General features: G+C 32.9%; 2 protein-coding genes across 4 annotated transcripts in view; one reads left to right on the forward strand and one right to left on the reverse strand.

Annotated features, from left to right (window-relative positions):
• LOC137435267 (ribosomal biogenesis protein LAS1L) overlaps positions 1-18,220 on the forward strand; it is a 72,656-nt gene that overhangs the window by 26,128 nt on the left and 28,308 nt on the right. The gene's annotated exons all lie outside the window — the stretch shown is intronic.
• Positions 138-17,050, reverse strand: LOC144893692 (uncharacterized). The gene is made up of 5 exons (XM_078785054.1): positions 16,863-17,050; positions 16,620-16,772; positions 16,166-16,289; positions 15,725-15,942; positions 138-180 (listed from the first exon to the last, which is right to left on the reverse strand). Exons 1-5 carry the CDS (start codon positions 16,916-16,918, stop codon positions 138-140), a joined length of 594 nt encoding a protein of 197 aa, XP_078641180.1. The 5' UTR covers positions 16,919-17,050.

Here is an 18,220-nt window from a genome sequence, read left to right on the forward strand (position 1 = left end):
CTTTCCCATTCATATACTCTCAAAGAGATAACATTCACGAAGGTCCCTCCCTCAACAAACTACTCGTACTTGATAGACGATTCCATATCTGGCAGTAACAGGAACCTCTTACACCCTGATGATCTTTCTACACCAGTCTAACTACAACATCGGTATTTGTCCCCTTTTTTCTTTATTCCACTGTCTGAATAAACATCTTGTAGTCAGGTTCACTATGTTTTTTCGTTCAAAATCATGGTAGATTAGCAAACCTATACATTTTTGGAAACGTTATTACATGGAAAATCAGAAAATCAATGTTTACATTTGCCAATTCCGACCAATTCGATTCGACCAATTAGACCAATTCGACCAATCGACCAATTCCATTCGACCAATTCGACCATTCGACCAATCGCTTCGATCGACCATTCGACCATTCGACCAATTCGATCGATTCGATTCGATTCATCGAATTCGATTCGATCGACCATTCGACCAATTCGATTTGCCAATCAATTTGACCGACCTTTGCTTGTGTGGAACGGACTGTGAAAACGATGCGGACTATATTGTCGGATACGACACAAAGGACAGTGATGACTAACTCTAAATGGCATATTCTGTAATCGTGTATGTTTGATGCCATTGACTGCCTGTGTATATTTTGTCATTGACTGCCTGTGTAGATGTGAAGTTATACTGACTGCATGTGTATATATGATTTTGCTGACTCGACCATTTGACCATTCGACCATTCGACCAATTCGATCGATTCGATTCGATTCATCGAATTCGATTCGATCGACCATTCGACCAATTTGATTTGCCAATCAATTTGACCGACTGCATGTGTATATATGTGAAGTTATACTGACTGCATGTGTATATATGATTTTGCTGACTCGACCATTCGACCATTCGACCATTCGACCAATTCGATCGATTCGATTCGATTCATCGAATTCGATTCGATCGACCATTCGACCAATTCGATTTGCCAATCAATTTGACCGACCTTTGCTTGTGTGGAACGGACTGTGAAAACGATGCTGACTATATTGTCGGATACGACACGCAGGACAGTGATGACGAACTCTAAATGGCATATTCTGTAATCGTGTATGTTTGATGCCATTGACTGCCTGTGTATATTTTGTCATTGACTGCCTGTGTAGATGTGAAGTTATACTGACTGCATGTGTATATATGATTTTGCTGACTGCCTGTGTATGTTTGGTGATATGAATTATTGTGACACATTTTGATGTTATTAACTGCCTGTACAAAATGATAACATGTATTTGATTATGCAACTTATCGTGAATAAAGACAGTATTTTGCAATTCAAAACCTTTGATTCGTGTCTTACCATTCCCCATAAGTAGTGTAATAATGTTGCTTCTGGGACACCTCCGTTTAACATGGGAAATCCCTATCTAATGTCATTTACCCCCTTGTCTTTTTCAAAAATCATAAACACCTCTATTTCTCCCACCCTCATCTTTATGAACCTTTTGTCTGTAGTACCTATCCTTAATGTTGTTCATTAGACCACTCAAACACTACAAATATTTGTTTTCTCTTATAGACCTATCATCCTTCTTCTACATATCATCTGGCAGATTAATCTTTGACCCATTCACTTCCATATTAATTCTTTCCCTCCCTCATTGACCCTAAACACCTATATTTCTCTCACCCTTTTCTTTACGAACCTTCTAACCTTTTGACATGCTATCCTTATTCATTAGACCACTTAAACACCTGTGATCCTTCTGACCTTATGGACCTTTTAACCTTTTACTCTTAATATCATCTGGTGAATATAACCCACTCAAACAACGACCCTACAAATATTTGTTTATGCGTGGGAAATAATTTAATTCTCCTACAACTCTCTTCACCATCTAATATATTAACAAAAAATATGTTTGAGTTTGGTTCTTTATTAAGATATTTTAACTGAGCTAAGATAAAATGGTAAACCTCCCTCAATGTTCTTGCTTGAGCGCCTCCAGTGCCACATACCATTTTTAAATTAAAGTATATATTTTCCTGACAACCATCAAAGTTTTCCGTCCACTCAAAAATATTTCCATCTTTTTTACCCAATTCACCGGTATTTAAATTAATTCTCTTATTTGTTTTGTGAACTTTTTTACCAGTTGCCTTTTCAATTATACCTATTTGATATTTTTCACATTCATTATGTTTTCCATTTATATACCAAGGTTGATTACACCTCCACTCTTTAGTCTGGTTGATACTTGGTTCTATCATTTATATAATAGTAAAAAAGGCGGCGGTAGCCCGTTAAAATCCCCAACCCCCCCCCCCCCTTTTTAACTTATCACTTATATATATCTTATCACTTATATATATCTTATCACTTATATATATATCTTATCACTTATATACTTATATAACCATAAGGGAGACTATCAATTCCATTTTCTAAAATAAACCTCTTATCATCAAAAGCCCCCAATGCTTTCTTATTTATCTCTTCTGAATATAATTGATGTTTATAACTTCTTATTCCATTAATCTTTCTAAACTCTTCTTTCTTTGTTGTTAAACAGTTATAATAATCCTTAAAGTTTATTGTTTCTTTAATAACATTTTTCTTTACACCTTTTAACTTCTTATCAGTCTTTTCAACGTTATTCACAATGTATTTATAAGCATAAGCCTTTGACCTCAATCCCACAAATTCACTCATAACATTTCCTCCTAATTCATCCTTGAACTTTCCAATCACCTTTTTATTTTTAGAAGAGAACAACTCACTCTCTGGACTGTAATTACTCGTGTCATAGATATTAATGTCTCTTTTCATGTCTGAATAAACATCGTTGGTATTAATTTTCAAAATAAAACTATCTGTATCCATATAAAGTAGATTAACATCATTTTGATATTTCTTCCTCAAGTTATTATAAAAGTAATCATACATTAATGACTTTGATAAATCAAGAATTGTTGTTCCAATATAAATAGGTTTGTTCATTTCAATACTCTCTTTAATCAAATGGATCGCACAAAAGTTCTCAGTAAAGACCTCAGCTCGAGTAAAACTCGGTCTATTAATTAATTTTGATGCTTGTTCCCAAGATGTTGATAGTCTGATATTTTGTCTTTTCCTCACATTCTCCATAGTCTTACCAAAGACCGCATTATTCATCAATTTATAAAAGTCTTTCTCAAAATCTGTTTTTGACTCTGTTCTTCTTTGTGTATTAAAATCAATGTACCCCTTTAACCAATGACTTTGATTGAACTTTAGAACCCTATGGATCTTCTCTACTCTTAGACCTTTTGATAAATATTGTCGCAAATTTCTTTGGTGTAGAACATAATTTTTCTTGTTATATAATGTAGTAAGTAATTTTTCTGTTGATTCACCTATATCAAACGATCGTTGATAATCACTCAACCATTCTTTCTTTGGACTTGCTTTCTCACAAGCAAATGGGAGATCTTTGTGTAGGTTATGGAGTTCCTCTGGATATTTTAAATCAATTTCAAAATAATAACCAACTTTTTCTTCATCCAATTCTTTTTGTGTAGAGATACATACATCTTGTAAAACGTTTTTGTAGTCTTTTTCCTTTACCCATCTAAGTTTTCCATAAGGAAGAGCCTGAGACATTGCCCAGCCATACAGGTTGTTCGCGTCATAGTACATCAAGTAAGAACTCTCTTTCGTTGGATCATAATTTGGAAGATATTTGTTATTTGCTTTTGCGTATCTACTCGAGCAGACTTGTGAAATTCCACCTCTTTTTGCCTTTTCAATCATCAAAAGCATATCAACATCGGTTATCAAATCCAAATCTTGTTTTGTCATTTTCAACATCGCACTCCAGGCCAATCCAGGTGCTGTGTAGTAGTGAGCAGGATCCAATCCATATCCAGTGCGACAAACAGATCTAAAGGCTTCAAATACATCGGCCAATAAAAGCACATCAGTTTTGAGATACAAATCGTGATACTCGCCAAGATTCTTGATGTTATATTTTTCCCAAACATTTTGTGCGTGTACATAATCTTTATCAGATATATGACTATTATTTAATTTGTTATAGAAATTTTCTTTTGAAGGAAGTTGTGTTTCATTGAATCTCTCAAATGAGTCCATATAGTCATAGGGGTAAATTCCCTTTTGTGTTAGAAAATCTTTATCTAAAAAATACTCTGAAAGACATGGAAACTCTTTTAGATTTTGAACCAAGTTAACCAATGGACTTGCCATGAATTTAAATGTATCAAGAAATCTGATATGAGTAATAGGAGATGTGTGAATTGTTTTTGTGAATGAAATGTATTTCTGATCCGTGTTTGGAATTGCTGAGATACTTCCAGAAGTCTTTGAGAGTTCCTTGATAAATAGATGTGTATCATAATGAGCGTTGTTATGAAGAAAGACAGGAATGAAAGAGGGGAGTTGATAATTAATATTACAACTTTGATGAGCCGGACCTCTATATTTACCAGTGAGATGACAATGGTCTCTAACCTTTAGACCTTTACCAATTTTCTCCTCACAAATATGACAGACATTGTTTTTTATAAATTCCCTTTTTTCTTTACTTGTTAAGGACATTGGTTTATTGGTTTCTCTCATTATCTTGGTTAATCGAACACAGTCTTTTTCTAGTCGTTTCACAAACTCCTCTGGGGTATTTGAGCCTCTATACATCTCTAACTTGTTATATTTATCACCAACGGATGATTTGATATAATAACAAAAACCACAAGGAGTATGTTTTTGATATTTATTTGTGTATGATTCTTTTGGATCTTGAGAAGCAGTATCAATTTTTTCTAAAATACTTTCAAAATCAGCATATATAACAAATGGATGTTTGATCTTTTTATTTTCATCTTTGAATGTGATCTTTGAGCCTTCTTTAGGCATATTGATTACCGTTGATTTATGTTCGCCACAATAATTTGAATGTTTATCTAATCTTTCTTGTGAATTGAAGAAGTTAAGACAACGCAAACAAATATATATTTTATTTGTTCTCTTACAGACTTGTGGTTTTATTAATTTAGCAATATCTTTGATGTATGTATAATGTGAATTTTCGTCTGAATTAAAATATAGAAGATTAATATGAGTTTGTTTACAATTGTCAGAAAGCTTTAAAACCTGAATGTTGTTTGTTTCTGTTAGACCATAAACATTAACTGATAAATTATTCATCTTTTCAAATTTAGGAATATCATTTAAAGTCATCGGAAACTTTAGATCTTTCGTATTTAATGTATTCTCATATTTTTTATAATGAGATACTCTTTCATCATGAAAATGTGGAGGATGTAAGTGTGCTAAAATAGACCAGAGAAAACATTTATTGTCTTTATTTTTGATATTGATAACTGCTTTTCTATTTTTGATAACACTGGGTAAATCAATGTAAGAAGAAGCTTTTAGAGGATCTGATTTAAGAATATGAATGTCTATGTAAATAATTTTTCCTATATTGAATCCACTTCCTACGATTGAATTATCCACATCTTGCTCTTGTTTAATAAGTTCATCATAGACTCCTGATGTTTTAAAATCTTGATATGAAGATATAAAGTGTGGCTCAGTTCTCATGTATGGTGCATCTATAACTCCTTCATCCTTTGTCATTTCTAATTTTACTCCCATATAAAATTTAAGTGGTTTCATTTCCTTTAGTGTTTTTTCAATCAACGTTTGAACAGCAGGTTTAACTATTTCTACAGCATCAACTATAGACTCTGGTTCAGGAGGTTTGAAGTTAAAGACTCTTATTTTAATATGTCCTTTGAATGCTCCATCAGAGTTTTTAGTTGTGATAAAATTTGATAAATGTAGATTTGTTTTAAGATGTATTTTGAAGCCTTTCTTGAGGATATTTTTATTACATGTAGAACAGTGTTTTGTTTCAGGTGGAAGAGGGGAAAGTTTGTTTAAAATGTTGTATGTATGTTTTGCGGTGAGAATATGTTGTTTATAATATTTTACTTCCTTCTCGCAAGTATCACAATAAACCATATTTATAGCGTGAGAAAACGTGGTGTTTTATATATATCACTGTGCTTAAAATAAAACACTTTTGAGCTTTACAGCTCCGTTTTATATATATCGCTGTGCTTAAACTAAAACACTTTTTCACTCAGAATCATCTAAGTCATAACTATCACATGAATACTCAGAATCATACTCAGAGTCATCAATAAAGCTACTCTCATAACTATCATTTGAGCACAAACTATTAGTATCATAACTATCATCTGTGTTCAATGAAATACTATCATCACCATCGTCCAAGTTCAATGAAATACTATCATCACTATCGTCTGAGTTCAATGAAATAGTAAAATCTTCACTGCTGTATTGACTCATATTTAATTAGCAAGAAAAATATTCCCATCAATATCTATATACTTTCTTTCATTAACAGATTCAATCTCTACAATTTTTATATCAAAAGTTATCTTTAAATAATCTCTAACTATCATAGAACGAAATGACATTTCACCAGAAATATTAACATCATTCATTTTACTTAGATCTACACCCTTTGGATTATTAAAGAAAATACAAATGTCTCCTCTAGAATTATTAATGGTCTTATCATTCTTTTTCAAAGTATCGTGGTCAATCACTTTTTCAAGCTTTGAATAAATTGCCAGGAGTAGAGGAGAAACTTTTGTTAGATTTACTTTAATGGATGTCTTTCCAGGTATAGTTAGAGCTCTTCCTTTAAATGAAATAGAGGGGCTCATGTTATTTTCCATAACTGGTTTTACCCAAAAATTTCCATATTTATCTTTGTTCAATTTAACATCTTTGACATATTTTTCTATATCTTCCACCGAAGTAGAGATTGATTGAAATTTGTCTTTTGTGCTTTGAAACATTGTATTTATTAATGAATAAACTTGCGTTTAGTTTAAGTAAAAATTTACCACATAAATATGATAAGTTCTGAAGGATATTTAGAATTTCCAGACTCTCCATATGATAAATTAGAGAATTGTCCGGCTTGTGATAGAGTGGGGCTTAATGATGAGGATTCATATAAACAATGTATTTTCTGTGATTTAATTTTAATTAATGATAATAAGAAATATAAAAAAATATATAACTCTTTTAAATTAGAACCAAAAATGAATTACTTTACAAGATTAATAAGAGAGATGAATGTTAAGTATTGTGATGATAATACACCATTTCTTTCAAGGGAAGAGACTAATTGTATTGAGGAAATGTATAAGGGTTTAATGATATTTATTATTCAAAATAATTTTAATGGAAATGTTAATACAAGATACTATATAAATAAAATAATGGATTATTTTGAAATTAAACCCGAACTCAGGATAAAATATAGAGTTTCTCAAATAGCTCAAAAAAAGTTGGATAACTTGTTTTCCAAATATATAAATGAATGATTTTTTACCCGTTTGGGAAAATAAGATAAAATTTAATAACCATAAAAACATTCCAAATTCATTGAGATGTCTAATAGTTGGTTCAAGCGGATGTGGAAAAACCTGTTTACTTTTAAAGATGCTCCTTGGTTCTAATTTTTTAGATTATGATAATTTAATAATTTTTACAAAGTCAAGTTTTCAACCCGAGTATCAACTACTCTCACAGGGTTTTAATGCGGGTCTTAAAAAGGAAGACATTATCGGTTTATTTAAACTTCAAAACAAACTAAATGATTATAATATTGATGATATAATACAATTATTTTGTGATACACAGAAATCAAAATCGAAACCCATAACTTGTATTCTCAGTGATAATACGGATGATATACCTTCACCTCAAGATTTAGATAAATCAAAAAAGAACCTTGTCATCTTTGATGATTGTGTTAATGAGAGAAACCAAACAGTAATGGATAGCTACTATACAAGAGGGAGACATTCTTCTTGTAATTGTATATATCTTAGTCAATCATATTTTCAACTCCCTCGACGCTCAATAAGAAACAATGCCAATACTTTTATTTTATTTAAGTTAAATTCAATAGATGTAAATAATTTTTGGAGAGATAATTGCTCTACGTTATGTAGTAAAAAAGAATTTGAAAATTATATGAAACACACGATTGGAAAATATAAATATATTGTTGTGAAACAAGATGAGATACTAAATGATATTTTTCAATAAATAAATACAGAAAATGAATACTGAAGAAAGAGAAAGAAAGTTTAAGGAACATCAACAATTAGTTTCAAAAGTTGTTAAACAACAGGAAGAGATAAAGAAGAAACGGAGACAGAAACTAACTGGTGAAGAAGCCTTTGAAAGAAAACAAGAGAAATTCTTTAAACCACTTTTGAAAACTCAACACCCTACAGTTCCCACGGTAGAATTTACTCCGAAAAAACTTCAAATGCTCAAAGATTTTAGTCAGATAACAAAACAAGAACTTGGTGAATTAGAATATGATGACGAGGGATTATTTCGGAAACTTGAGGAGGTAAATCAACCCCCTAATTATGTTGTGGAAGCTCTTCAAAACAATGAATATTCGGCGGGTTCAAAAACCAGAGCAGGTCTCATTCCAACAGAAGAACCAGCAGTGTTTCATCTTGTGGAAGAAAAGGTATTGATATTTAATGATGAATTGATGTTCTTGAGTTCTACTCAACCAAATGTTAAATTAACTCCAAGATTAATGTTTCTTCTAACAAACCCCGGATTCAGCGGTTCAAAATATTTTGAGGAACCACTTGATATGGAAAGAGAGGAAGATAGGGTATATATTGAGTTGCTAAATGCACTTGATTATGGAGTTTCTGTTGCTGGTAAAAGTAAGAAGAATGAGAAGGAGAAACATATTATTGATGCTTTAAGTAAGCTTGGTTCGGGTGTTAGTTTTCTTCCAAATGACCCATCACAATTAGTTAATAGGCTATTATTGTTGTTAGGTAGTAAGAAGGCTGGAAACAACAATTGTTTTAATGAATCCTCAGCCATTTTAGATCAGTTGATGAACATGAAAATAATTAATAAATGTCAATACAAAGATATTTTATTAGATATTAAATAAGATGAGAAGCACAATTCTTAGTTTTAATTTCACAACGAGCGATTACACAGCTTCATTCCCTTACCCACTACAACTTGACCCCCTTACCTCATATGAGGCATCTTTGTTGTCAATGGAAACTTACAATACCCTTTTTAATATCACAGAGAAAAACAACAAGTTTAGTTATAATCCAGGAAGTGGATATAAAACTATAACCGTTTCACCTGGAGCTTACGAGATTTCTCAAATATCTTCAGAAGTCTCTCGCCTTATGAAAGAAAAAGGTGATGAACCAAAAAATATTGTAATAGATATTCAAAAACACACTTCAAAATCAACTATTAAACTTAAAAATAATTATAAAGTTGATTTCACGATTGAAAATTCGTTCAGAGAGCTATTGGGGTTCTCTTCTAAAAAGATTGAAACTAACGGGACGTCTTACAGTGATAATGTCATTCAAATATCCTCCGGTATAAATTCAGTATTAATTCATTGTGATTTGATTGATGGTGCTTATAACGATGGAATAAGAACAAATACAATATTTTCATTCAGCGCATACTCAACCCCGATTGGTTATAAATTTAATATGGAACCAAAAAATCTTGTCTATTTACCTGTGTCAGGAAAAACCATATACAGAGTAAATTTTAGGATAACCGACCAAGATAATCGTATGATATCCTTTAATGATGAAATTATATCCATCAGAATTCACCTACGTGAAGTTTTTCAATAAATAAATAATGGTTATTGTGAGAAAACACGAGTTGGGAAAATATAAAATAATTACAGGGGATGGGATGTTCCTTTCACCATACTATAAGGGTGAAGGTATGTTTCTTGGGAGAGGATACTATAAACCAAAGCGACAACGGGGTGTGGGACATCAATTTAGAAATAAAGGAGATGGGATAATTGATACTCTAATGGGTATTGGTTCAACCATCCTTAAACATAAAGACCTAATTGGTTCAACTGCTTCTGCCGTGGGCTCTGTTGCGGGTGCTATAAAGAGTATAAAAGATGCTCAAAAGGAGTCTCATAAATTACAAGCAATCAAAGAAATTAAAAAAGGTAAAACTCAACTATCTTCACAAGAACGACAAAAAATCATTAAAATACTTGGGTCAGGGTTTCAACGATTTTAATGCTATATAAATACAAGTATGGAAGCGATTGATAGTATCTATGATTTGGATGATACGATTATCATTTCAAACTCTACTAAAAAGGAAGACTATTTTAAGGTAAATGCTATAACAGGAACAGACTGGAATTCAAACGGAACAAAAAGTTTTGAAATAAATAATCAACAAACTTACTTGAATATAGCTGATAGTTTCTTGCTGTGTAAATTTAAATTCACTAAGGCTGCGAATAATACTAATGCTACACTCGTAAATGATTTCTTCTGGAAAATGTTTGATAGTGTCCGCCTGTATATTGGAACACAAGAGGTTGAAGCGGTTGATTATGTCTCTGCTACATCTGAAATGATGAAATTTACACTATATTCGTTTAGTGATAGAATGGGTAAGGGAGCTGTTGAAGGTTTTATTCCTGATATGTCAACGGGTACAAACGCAGACCCTGGTTATAGTCAAAGGAAGTCAATGTATAATGATGAAACAAAAGCAGTGAATAGTTTTACCGTAGCAGTACCTCTTAAAGGTATATTTGGATTTTGCGATTATGATAAAGTTTTGTATGGGCTTAAAATTAGATTTCAACTACAAAGGAATGATAATGTAAATAGGTTGCTTTTTGGGGATGAAAATGCTTTTGGAGAAAATAATAAATTTGTTATTAATGATTTGTGTTGGTATATCAGTGAATATACTCCTAATCTTAAAACGGAAGAGATGTTAAATAGAAGACTTAACTCAAAGAAACCGCTAAATGTATCATACCTTAAAAGAAGATGTCAACACGTTAAACTGGAACACACTACCTACACTTGGAATTTAGGTGTTCTTCAAGGAAAGCCACGATACCTCTGGCTCATTTTTAAAAAACCAGATGGAGAGGACGGTACTAATAAGAATAATGCCCTGAGTGATAATGCAAAGGTGAAACAACTTCGGGTTTCTCTTGATGGCACATTTTATCCGCGAGATAGATTGGAAATTGATTGGGAAAAAAATGATTATGCGGAAGCCTACAAGTCCTACCAAAAGGTGTGTGAAAGTAATGGTAATAATGATCCTATTTTGGATATGGTTGCGTTTCAAAAACTTTATACAATCTACGCAATTGACCTGAGTTCTCAAAAGGAAACTATAAAGTCTAATCGAGTGGATACTTCTCTATACATTGAAAGAGGGGAGAGTGAAGAGGTTAATGCATATTGTTTGCTTTTGGAGGAAACAGAATTACAGATTAATACAGATAATGGTGTTATGATTAATATCACATAGGTTTTTTCTCATAAATAAATGGTTGGGGTATATGTTAATCAAATCAATCTTAATAAATTAACATCTTGTATTCAAAATCAAAAGCCTTGTATTATTAATGTTAATACAATTCAAAGAAAAGGAGCTGTAAGAATTGATGTTTTACTCACACACACACAAGTAAAAACACTAAATGATGTTGGATCACTTAAAATTAAAATGACGAAACCTATGTTAAAGAAATATTCAATAGACGAGTCAAGAGGAGGATTTCTCCCGTTTCTAATTCCTTTATTTGCTGGTTTAAGTGCGGCGGGAGCATTGACTGGTGGTATTTCAGCAGCGGTAAAAACTGCTAACGAAAGGAAGGCACAACTAAAAGCTCAAAAAGAATTGGAAAGACATAACAAGGAGTTGGAGAAACAAATTAGTGGAAGTGGTGTAATTGTAGATTTTGCTCAAAAACTTGAAAGTCTACCTGATAAAGCTAGATTGTTGGTTGGAGATATGCTTTCCTCTATCGCTCAAGCGGGTGTTAAACTAACTAAACGGGGTAATGGATTGTATCTTTCTCATAAATAAATGGATAAATGGTTTAAACAATTTGGAAAGAATACAACGTCAAATATAGAACTAGCTAAGTATTGTAAAACACTAAAAATTGATAATGTGGTTATTTGTATGAGAGATGAATTAACACATATAAATAAGAATACAAAGAATATTATTATGAATTTAGACACACAGAATGGTTCTCATTGGGTTTGTATTCATAATAGTCAGGATAAATATTATTTTGATAGTTATGGTATGCCACCACCTGTTGAAGTAATACAATTCTTACAGAATGGTGTTTATCAAACATTCCAAGTTCAAGAAATAAATTCTAAATGTTGTGGCCAATTATGTTTATATGTATTATTTCAACTCAACAATAATGAAAATTTTTATGATATCATTTTTTATCTAATATAAATGACCTATGTTGGAAAAGATGGTTCTATCTTTGGAAAATCCTCTCAGGATATTGATTTATCAAATTATTATACAAAGGCACAGGCTGAACGACAAAAATATAGTGTAAGTAAAAATATTAATATGAAGAATACTTATAAATTAATCAATTATCCAAACCCTACAGATGCGAATGACTTGATTAGATTCAGTGATTTATCACAATATATATCTTTAAAGAAAACAGCACGTTTTGTGAAACAAGTAAAATTTACAACCACAACACCTGGTTATACTGACCATACACCTTTCCTCATTGAATTTAACTACCTGCTTACAATTAAATTTTATAAAGAAGGACATTTAGTTAATATGCGAATTAATAAATGGGGGTATGATATGCCTGATTTAGGGTATAATTGGTCTTTTTCAATAAACATAGAAGACCTACATGATTTAAATCAGTCTCGTAAAGAAGAATATTATCCACTTGGTGAAGATAAGGATTTATGTGGAAGTACAATTAGTAAACAACAAATACGTGATTTTAAGAAAATAAAAATATATGATAGTATAGCGATGGTTCGCATGACAAAGAAGGAAGGTAATGAGATAAGGATAGAAAGCCGAGGAATACAAACCGATTTGGTAGTGGGAAGATGGGGTGGTATTACCTGTCATAATATTAATCTCACATATATTTCTGATACATAAATGGCAGGAAGAAGACTACAAGAGAATTATAATTTTTGTATTCAAGGATACCTACAAGAAAAGGGTGCTCGGTATTACATACCTTATGATTTGGAGCATATACATGGGAATTTTGTCATAAAAAACTGGCCTTATACTGATATTGTTAAACCCACAAATAGAGACTTGTTTAAAATATTAAATAAAAATGAACTTCTCAAAGTTATGAAATATAAAACTCTTTTAGAAATCGTCAACAAATCTTATTGGTATCCTATTATGAGAAAAATAATTATAGATACAAGAATATCTCAAAATCCAGATGAGTATATGTATAATATTCTTTGGGGTTCAAACTCAAGGGTAGCAAGGGATGAGGAAGGAGTTGAAGAAGAGAAGGAGGAAAGAGAGAAAAAGGAGAAGGAGGAAAGGGAGAGGGAGGAGAAGGAGGAGAGGGAGAAAAAGGAGGAGAAGGAGGAGAGGGAGAAAAAGGAGAAGGAGGAGAGGGAGAAAAAGGAGAAGGAGGAAAGGGAGAAAAAGGAGAAGGAGGAAAGGGAGAAAAGGGAGAAGGAGGAAAGGGAGAAAAGGGAGAAAAAGGAGAAGGAGGAGAGGGAGAAAATGGAGGAGGAGGAGAGGGAGCAAAGAGAGAGGGAGGAAAAATATAAAAAGATGGAAATCACTGAGATTCATAAAAGATTGAGTGTATTAAAGCAAATAAATCAATCTCAACGCACCGAAGAGGAAATTAAAGAATTAACAACTCTTATGAAGATAATGGTTTCAAAAATAAGAACGTCAATGTCTTCAATTTCAGAGATTTAAACGAGAAAGTGGTGAAGAAGAAGAAGAAGAAGAAGGAAAAGATTATGTGATTGATGATGTTGGTGTCATTGACTTTAGTTAGTTTTTATTTGTAAATAAATGGAGGAGAGAGTGAAGGCATTCCTTAGGATTCTTTATGTTTTAAAAATAAAGATTGAAATGTATATGTTGAAAACCAAAAAGGTTTTGATACTCTGTCGGAATTTTTCTGATAAATAAATATGAGTTATTGTCTCAAATGTAAAAAGAAAACTAAATCTAAAAATATCTCTTATGTTAAAGCTAAAAATAATAGAGTTTATCAAAAAGGAATATGTCAAGTATGTGGCTCTAAAAAGTGCCAATTCATCTCTCCTAAAAGAGGAGGAGACATACAAAAGTTTCTGTCAGGAAGTAAATTTACAACAACTGGAATTCCAGGGGAATTACACCTTCCAGGGTATTCTTTCTGTGGTCCAGGAACAAACTTGGATAAAAGATTAGATGAGGCTGACAATCCTAAACCTTGGTCTAAACCTACAAATAGGGTTGACGAAGTGTGTATGAAGCATGATATTGCTTATGGGAAAACCACTACGTTGACTGAAAAACATAAAGCCGACAGCGAAATGTTGTATAATTTGTCTTTGATACAAAATCCAACGTTGAGAGAGAAAGTTGATAGGTTTATTGTGAGAAATTTGATAAATGCTAAATTGAAACTTGGTCTTGGTTATTCCTCAAAAAACTATTAGGCTCTAATGATGCCATCAAGACTGAGGAGCTTTTGGCTGAAGAATTACACAAACCTATAATCACAAAGTTTAAAAGAAGGAAGGTTTATTCTAAATACACTGACCACATATGGTCCGCTGATTTAATTGAATTGAATAATGACAGGGGATACAGGTATGCTTTAACCGTTATTGATTTGAGGAGTAGATTTGCCTGGGTTGTCCCTTTAAAAAATAAAAGGGGTGATACTTTAATGTTAGCCTTTAAGCTAATATTTGATCGGGATAAAAGGAAACCAAAGAAGTTATGGACTGATGAGGGAACAGAGTTCTATAACAAAATATTCATGAAATTTCTTAAGGGGAAGGGTATTAAATTATACAGCACCTTTAATGAAGGAAAGGCAGTTGTTATTGAGCGTTTTAATCGTACTTTAAAAGAGAAATTATATAAAAAATTCACACAACTCGGTTCTCAAAAATGGGTGTATTTAATTCAGGATATTGTAGATAATTACAATAATACAGTTCATTCATCAACACAATCAAAACCATCAGAAACATTTACAAAATTAGAATATGAAAAGGAGATTAATTTGAGAAAGCCCAAGTTTAAAGTTGGTGATATTGTAAGGATATACAAATGGAAAAGCCATTTTGAGAAAGGTTATACACAAAAATGGACTAATGAATTATTTATAATCGTTGATGTAATGGCTACAAACCCTTGGACTTACAAATTAAATGATATAAATCGAGAAGAAATCTTGGGTTCATTTTACTCGCAAGAATTACAAAAAACAAAGCTAATAATTCATTAAACAACATTTCTATTCACCCCACCCATATTAGCTAATTTAATTCGTGGTAATAATAAAAAAAAATTAAATAAATAAAAAATCATAAGCCACGCCCACACCGACCCCGCCCACACAGACCCCGCCCACACAGACCCCGCCCACACAGACCCCGCCCACACAGACCACACCCATCATCCCCCACCCTCCGTGCACCCCCACCCTTGACCCTTCACCCCCCTCATCCCACCCCCACCTTCCCCACACACACAAGGGGAGGGGAGGGGTGGGATGAGGGGGGTGAAGGGTCTTTGGCAGGGGTGCACCTCCCCGTTCCCTCCTTTATTCTCTTTTTGTAATTAAGAATTAAATAATTGTAAACAAAACAAATATATATAAATATTGAAAACATTAAAATCTTTATATTATTAAAACATTTTTCTTGAGGTATACATTCAACTTCTCCCCAGCATAAGTCATCAATTTCTTCCCAGCACAAGTCAAAGGTTGGTTCAGCAGATGTCTTCAGGTTTTGAATCTCTTTCTATTAAAGACAAGAGGGGAGAGATATTTATTTCATATTTATGTTCCATGTCAAAGCGTCTTGAAAAGCGCTATACAAAATAAATGTATTATTATTATTATTATTAATATAGGGTCGGATGCCCTTCCTGACACCAACCCTGAATCACCTCTTACGATGCGCAGGGATATGGTGTACCTATTATTATAAACGGTGAACCACACACACGTACACACATGCTTACCTCGAAAAAATCCAGCTTAGCGTCCAGATCGTCGAGATGAAAATTAAGGATATCACAGGATGACAGGAAATAACCATTCCTATGGAGTCCAAAATCGTCCCACTCCAAGCTTTGGTCTTCGAGGCTGCAAACAAAATAAGGAGAAATTACTATGCTGAAGTAAGCTTGACAAAACATCACACACACGCACACACACACACATTCACAGATACATACACACACACATACACACACACACACATGCATAGATACATACACACAAGAACACACACACATACACACACACACACATACACACACACACACACACACACAATCTCATTTTTTCATTTCTGTTCCTCACAATTCGATCTCTCTATTTTAATCACAGACACACATGCACACACATACACATACACACACACACATGCACACACACATGCACACACCTCTCGTTTTTTATTTTCTATCATACCTTTCACGTGAATTTTCTAAGAACGGTGAAACATTGAATTCATTCTGAGCCCACCATCTCGGAGGTAGGTTATTCAAACCCGTATTCAGTTCGTTGTGGAACTCTTGAGAAACAACTTGAAATTCTGCCAGGATATTTACAATATTTGAATTGCTGCAATGAATAGGAAAAATAAATTATTAGTTGTATAATTAATCACATACAAAGCTCTCATTAACAGTGTTTAATACCAAATGAACTTACCAATGTCCTGGCGAGTATTCTTCATCAGAGGAAAGACTGGAATAAGACAAGCTCATCTTCGTTCACAATGTTTAAATGTCCCATTCGGAGACCTCTCTTTTTATAATGAACAAAATGTATTTCGGGGAACTGAAGTGCTTGTCAGCTTTTGGAAACTGAGGGCGTGTGTTTGTGAAAAACAGGAAACAAGACAAAGAGAATTCCTTGGAAGTTATCCAAGTGAAACAACGTCATTTCTCAACAGTGAGCTATTAATTAGAAAAGGTTCGAGTGGTATATAAATGGAAAACAAAATGAATGTAAAAAATATCAAATAAGTATAATTGAAAAGGCAACTGGTAAAAAAGTTCACAAAACAAATAAGAGAATTAATTTAAATACCGGTGAGTTGGATGAGACGGTGAGGAGAGTTGTAGGAGAATTAAATTATTTCCCACGCATAAACAAATATTTGTAGGGTCGTTGTTTGAGTGGGTTATATTCACCAGATGATATTAAGAGTAAAAGGTTAAAAGGTCCATAAGGTCAGAAGGATCACAGGTGTTTAAGTGGTCTAATGAATAAGGATAGCATGTCAAAAGGTTAGAAGGTTCGTAAAGAAAAGGGTGAGAGAAATATAGGTGTTTAGGGTCAATGAGGGAGGGAAAGAATTAATATGGAAGTGAATGGGTCAAAGATTAATCTGCCAGATGATATGTAGAAGAAGGATGATAGGTCTATAAGAGAAAACAAATATTTGTAGTGTTTGAGTGGTCTAATGAACAACATTAAGGATAGGTACTACAGACAAAAGGTTCATAAAGATGAGGGTGGGAGAAATAGAGGTGTTTATGATTTTTGAAAAAGACAAGGGGGTAAATGACATTAGATAGGGATTTCCCATGTTAAACGGAGGTGTCCCAGAAGCAACATTATTACACTACTCCCATAGCACTAATTTGATACTTTCATTGGATTCCTTGTCCCTGAAAATATAGGTTTAGTATATTTTAAAAAGTTTTTAGGGTAATTAGAGGCAGAAATAGAACAAAATATGTATTTTACAGTGGCCATTTTGAAAATCCAAAATGGCCGCCATACAGGTATCTCTCCAAATGTAAACATTGATTTTTAGTTTCTTTATGCTATAACCTTTCCAAAAATGTATAGGTTTGCTAATCTACCATGATTTTGAACGAAATATAATTTATTGACATTGTGAACCTGACTATTGCCTCAACAAACATTTCACAGTCATCTATAACAAACAATTTGTTCCGTATCTAATCTTAGGAATGAGTGTTAACATTGCACTGTAAGTTGTAGGAGAATGGGGGTCCTAAAACATACCTAATTTTACATGTAAGTGAATGGGGAAA

This window comes from Myxine glutinosa, chromosome 9, assembly GCF_964187855.1.
Source record: "Myxine glutinosa chromosome 9, kmMyxGlut1.1, whole genome shotgun sequence".
NCBI classification, from domain to species: Eukaryota; Metazoa; Chordata; class Myxini; order Myxiniformes; family Myxinidae; genus Myxine; species Myxine glutinosa.

Coding starts and splice junctions, on each gene's coding strand:
- LOC144893692 (XM_078785054.1), bottom strand. CDS start 16,918: ATGAGCTTGTCTTATTCCAGTCTTTCCTCTGATGAAGAATACTCGCCA. Junction 15,943..16,165: donor CTAAGCTGGATTTTTTCGAG/GTAAGCATGTGT, acceptor TGTCTTTAATAG/AAAGAGATTCAAAACCTGAA. Junction 181..15,724: donor ATAAAGGAGGGAACGGGGAG/GTGCACCCCTGC, acceptor TTATTCAGACAG/TGGAATAAAGAAAAAAGGGG.